At 44.7% G+C, this 6,000-nt stretch overlaps 1 protein-coding gene across 1 annotated transcript in view; it reads right to left on the bottom strand.

Annotated features, from left to right (window-relative positions):
- Positions 1–587: 587 nt before the first annotated feature.
- The window catches only part of LOC147614086 (rhodanese-like domain protein), a 53,656-nt gene continuing 48,243 nt past the window's right edge, over positions 588–6,000 (bottom strand). The window contains exons 7-8 of the mRNA XM_086780625.1: positions 1,620–1,827; positions 588–1,515 (exon numbers count right to left, since the gene is read on the bottom strand). Coding sequence (XP_086636751.1) covers positions 650–1,515; positions 1,620–1,827 — 1,074 coding nt within the window. The 3' untranslated portion in view covers positions 588–649. The remainder of the gene's footprint in view (positions 1,516–1,619; positions 1,828–6,000) is intronic.

Here is a 6,000-nt window from a genome sequence, read left to right as displayed (position 1 = left end):
GCTTGGGCGCCGGGGTGGGGGAGAGAGAGATCCCTTTGCATGCGGTGTCGTGTCAAGAAGCATGATAAGATAGATAGGGGTGCATAGAAAGAGAAGCCCTATTCACCTAATGGCTCTACTTCGTCTCCAAAGTTACAACACACAATTGATTTCGAATAAAGAGCAATCTACCACTGTATATATGTTTTGATTATGGAAGAAATTTTGCCACATGCCCTCTTTCCTCTCTGCTCAGGCGTCTCAGAGAGAAAAAACGACTGGTTGGGTGAACTACCTCTTTCAGTGCTGAAGTCCGATCTCTCTCTCTCTCTCTCTCTCTCCCCACTTTATCATTAATGCATATGTGCAAAAAGCTTTCGTTGGGCATTTCGTGGAGGTCAAGAGAGAATGTAATGGTGTCTGTTCATAAAACGAGACTGGCATGTCTTCATAATGCCTAATGTTTTCCAAAGTTGGCACAAGTTGATGAGGGGGTTTAGTTGGTGCTTTGGGGCTTTAGTTTTCCTTTACAAACAACACATTTTAATTGATCAAATTGCTTCTTCTTTTTTAACACTTCAGGCGAGGATTTAAATATGCTAGGAACATCAAATAACAAAAGTAATAACATTGCCCACATAAATCGTGCTGGCAAACTAAGAAATCCAAGTTACATAAACTGGCCCAGAAACGCTCTTACTTGATTTACGTACTCTTTCTGACATGGCACAATGTGGCCCGATTTATGCTTCAGCACTACAGAGTTATCAGACTTGAACATAGATGCAAGCTGCATGCTATCGTCAGTGCCTATCTGCCGATCACACCCCTCTACCTCACCAAAGATATGCAGAGATGGGCAGTTTAAAGGCAGTGAAACACAAGACATAAGATCTTGATGTTCAGGTGCAGGGGACAAGAAACCTGAACAAAGAATCACAAAATTGAATCTCATGCTATAACTTTCTTGTGAGCTTGATTCACGGAGGAGGCAAAGGGAGGCTGCAACAGCTGCTCCTTGAGAGAATCCCAGCACTCCATCAAAAGGCCCCGCTTCAGAAAAGACCGTTTCGAGCTTGCCCAAAGAAGTCAGCCAGCCTGCAGTCTGCTTTCTGTACTGATCCTTTTCAAATTCCACTACTGTTCTTGAGATGGCGACGAATGGGTCTGAATCCAGAGAAGCTGGAAAAGCTTGTGAAGTGCTTGCTTCCTTTTCTCGAACGCAGCAGGCAACATCATCATATTTTCTCAAATTTGAAGACATCGTATCAGGTGTGATCAGCCATGCATGTTTTCGATTAGGCAGTAATTCAAGTTTTGGTTTGATTAGTGCAGCCTTCCCTCCAGTTTTAGTTTCTTTAGGTACATGGCTCTGAGAAAATATCAAGGGGACTTCGTGGGGTGCATCAACATAAACAAATTCAGCCATGCTTTTAAGCTTTTTTGTGAAAGATGCCAATCTTCCTTTTAGACTGGATGCACTCTGCCGGAAGCCATGCAAGCAAAGAATTCTGAGCCTTCTTTTGTCTTCCAGTCCTGCATCCCATCCCCAAATGTATGCCTTTGATGTCAGTGAGCAAGCAATCATGTTCACAAAAAAAGTGTTAGGCATGGTACTTGAAAAACTTCTTAAAACGCACCATAGCTCACATTTACACAACTCTGAGGACGTTCTTCATCCAAAACTGTCTTGCTTCTAATGTCCAAAATCTCTGGTTGTTTTTTCTTCACTTTGCTGGAACAATGCCCGGTCGTACAATGACTCATTGAGTTATTACCGTGTTGGTTATTAGTCTTTTTGCTAACTTTGCAAAGTTCGCATGCATATAATTGATCTCGTGTATTGTCCTGGAAAGAGGAAACGTAATGTCAAAATTTACTCAAGAGAGTGAGTAAACTTGCCTAACCCAGAAAAAAAAAGGTGTGGTACTAGCTCTGTTGTGCTCTCTTCAAATAACAGTTGCTGACAAATAGTCCTTGAGGCTCGTTTACCAAGAGAAACAGATTGCTGCATATTTAACCCATCCCAGGAGGAAAAATAAGTGTGGCACACAAAAAAAAAGATGGGAGACAGCCATACACAGATGAAGGCAACAAGCATGCAATAGGTACAAATAAAATAATGGCCATAGACCTGGCTACAATTACTTTGTTTGCAACCTCACCACTGCCATTCGTTTCAAAGAATAAGTCCATAGAAATTTGCAAGAAAGGCTCTTCAAGATAGCTCAGAAAAAATGATTGAAATGAACAGGTTTAGCTAATCCAGGAATTAATATAATGTCTCCAGATTGAAATGAACACGTTTAGCTAATCCAGGAATTAATATAATGTCTCTAGTGTGCTGTGATGTCCTTCTTACAAGGGATAAAAAATGGACTTGTCTACAGGTATAACCTCGGAGAACCAAGTCCACAATAGCCTCTCATAAAGGATAGGAGAGGCTGAAGTAATCCTGGAGACCGCATGGAGTTTTCTCATAGATGGCCAGTACAAATACCAACATTTTCTTCAAGACTAGAACGCTGCACACTCAAAATAAGAGTACTAAACCCTTGGATATGGACTTTAGTTCCCCAAAGGACATCCATCATCAAAAAAACACCCCACAAAAAACATTTCGTTTCTTTTGTCATTTCATTGTCTCGACGGTTTCAATTTTTGTCTCAATCATAAAACTCAAGGTTTCAAAATCAAATTTTCAAAAATATCTTGATCAAGTTGTGATGTCAAGGCATTTCTTGTTTGATTTGAGATGTGCAAATCTTGGGATCTAGGCTGAGAGCTATCATGCAAGAGGGTTGCAAACCTTGAAAATGTGGGCAAAACAGGCATTTCGTCGTCAAAAGCGTTTTGTCCATTTCTTTTCTTTTTCAAGAGAAGATCCTTCCATTAGAAGAAAAAAGAGCATTTTGTTAAGGTAACTCGATCATGAAAAATTTCTCCCTATGCACCATAGATCTGCTACCTGAGGGAGCCCCTAGTGTGAATCCAAAAGGAGGTTTCCCCAATTGAGTAAGGGACATAGATGTTCAGATTGCAGCTTTGCATTTTCTGCTCTCACTTCACAAACCACATTCTCATTACAAATCCTGTCTATCAAAAGAAACAAGGCCTGCCTCTAGATGTGCAATGAAACAAGCACAACCAATCATGTGTCATCTCTCCCTGCAACAAGGTCAATGTTCATCTCACCTCCTGTGTCCGTGCCTCTCTACAGCACTAGAGTATGTCCTGAATCTGAAGCTGACGAGAAGAGGACCTGAATCTCTCGGGGTCAGAGAAGTCTCCCTCTCCAAAGGGACTGTGCCTGCTTTCCTTCTTGAGTACAGATTAGACTCATGACGACCCGCCCACCCCTCCCACCCCCCCTTCTCCTCCTTGAGTAAAGATTAGACTCCCCCTTTCTTGACTCTCATGGCACGTGATCAACCACATCATCTGTTTGGATCTGACTCAACTTCATATTAGACCGGGCATGGATATCCCCAGCCGAGCTTTCCCCAAAGCTCCAGTCCTACAGAAAGCACTTCTTGAGTGTCATTAGGGATGGATTCATTGAGAGGCCCAATTATCTCTACAGAATGCCATGAGGATCGCCACTGGTCAGCTGAGGGTGTCGTCACACCACCTTCTGATTGAGACAAGGAGAGTAGAGGGCATCCCACCAGACATGAGATACGCGGATGCTACCACTGTCTCTTCAAGAAGGGGTTTGGGCCCTTGTTATAGGTGATGCATTACAGAGATCACAGATGCTTGGAACTATACTTACTAGTATAGCATGCAACCAGTTTGTTCATGTAACTCGCAGCAAGGGCTGGCAAGTCAACTTGTGCTGCTTGTGGTAGACTACGCCCACATGATGGGCGGCCTAGAATAACATCCACCTAATCCAAAGGCGCCACCTTGAATGTGCGACATCCAAAAAAATCCCCAAAAGCCATTGGGGCATCCTCTAAGGTCTCAGCAATCCAAATTCTTCCACTTGCCCCTCATGGCGCTAGCTAGGACTACGCCACTGGTATCCACCATCACATGCAACCTCAACCGCTCAACCATGCGATCTCAGATGATGTCCTTTGAGGGTCCTCCATCACACAGTATGGACACCGGATGACCATGAATCATCCCCCGGCACATTACCATATCATGCCGACCAAGGACTACCTGCCAAACCACGTCAAATGCAGAGCAACTAGGTGCCATATCCATGCGGCCAAATGTGGCTATCAAGGCTTTGATTCATACATCCACACAAGCAACGACTAGTTCCTCCATGCGGGAAAGTGCGTCCACAAGTGCCTCTGTATCCATAATGAGGAGCGAGAACCGCTGACCCCCGACCCAAAGCATCAGGACCCCCCACCACACAGAGACACATCCAGGAGGTTCTTTGCCGATATATATATATACCTAGATGAATCCAAGAACATGCCCAAATTCCCATCACAGAGACACCATAGCCACATCTACCGCCAACATGACATCATGCTTCTATCAGAGAGGCACCATAGCCACATCTCCCATCAGGAGGCTTATAGTCATGTTTCAGTTTTCAGTTTTCACGTCCTTTTTTTAGTTTTTCCATGGCACTGTATACCCATGGTATCTGGACCAACGTTGTCTAGGTCTCTTCCTACTTGAGCTCCGCAAACACAGGGACACTTTCTTGAGAGGGCTTCAGCCCCAGCCACCCCGACCCCTCCCTCGCCATCCAACCATCATCAGCTTCTTCCAAACCCGGGAGGAGGAGGACACTCATACAATGGATACCCTGGACCCATCTCAGCTCGGATCTTCCTCACCTGAGAGGAGTTACCTCGGACCGGGCCAATGGCCCAGGTCCCCCCATGATCCCCTCATCAGCTCCAGATCCAGAACATGCTCCATCACCATCAAGCTACCTATGCTCAGACTGCACCTAGGGAGTCAGAGCGAACGAGATGCCTTATAGACATCCATTACAGACTTCTTCAGATTGCATTCGCCCACCTTAGAGAGTACCATCCAGGCTTTACAGGCTCCGAGGGATCATATAGGTCAGAGACTAGTCTTCATGAAAGAGATGAGTGTCTTACCACTTATCATTTGTGTCCCTTGGAGTCACCTCTCAGAGACTACCATCCAGGCTCTACAGGGTCCGAGGGATCATATAGGCCAGAAACTAGTCTTCATGAAAGAGATGAGTGTCTTATCACTTATCATTTGTCTCCCTTGGAGTCAACCATGCTTATAACTCTTTAGAGGGGGGTGAAATCCCTTATAAAACCATCACTAGTGATATGCAAGAAAAGGCCATTAAAGTTGAACCTAGAGCACATCAAACTCAAAGGTGTCTGCCACGAGGTGATAGCTCACGTGGTGAAGGTGTTTGCCTAGGACCAAGAGGTCCTGGGTTCAAAATCCCCCTTGGTGCTTCCTCGGTGGCATCACCTACAGGCGGATGATCAAACGCCTACGGGCAGGTGCCACGGGCACTGAAAAATCCGTAACTACGGGAGGATCTTGGGCCTAAGGCCAGTAACTTGTTTAGCAATGACTACATAGCTCCATGTACCCTTCTCTCACCATCTCAAAAAGTCCAATTTGAGTCTTGAATAATAGTGATCCTCAAAACATGTAAAGCATGCATGGTTTTATGATGGAAAAGAACCCTATGTAGGCCCCTTGAACCGAATCCAAAAATATGAAGTTGAAAGATGTGCATTTGGCTAATCTACTCCCTCTCCTCTCTGTGACAGTAGAGGTCAGGGGCATCAAGGCTGTCATGGGAACGCGGTTATTTGTCCATCCAATGCCTTGAGCAAGGAGCTACTTAGTAGTCAATTGATACCACCCTGTTCTGGTGCTCACCAGCTATGGAGATGGTGCATGGGGAGCGAGTCCCAATTCTGCCAAATCATGTACAGGTAAGTTCTTGACGCTCCAAATTTACCACAGCTCCTTCCTTTCTTCTATTTGCATAGCTCTTATGGTTGAGCTCATGGGTGAAATCCTTTCTTTCTTATGCCTTTGGTC

This window comes from Cibotium barometz, chromosome 42 (assembly GCF_041138505.1).
Source record: "Cibotium barometz isolate CiBa-2024 chromosome 42, ASM4113850v1, whole genome shotgun sequence".
Taxonomy (NCBI): domain Eukaryota; kingdom Viridiplantae; phylum Streptophyta; class Polypodiopsida; order Cyatheales; family Cibotiaceae; genus Cibotium; species Cibotium barometz.
Note: the sequence above shows the minus strand (reverse complement) of the source record. Positions and strands in the feature narration are given on the sequence as shown.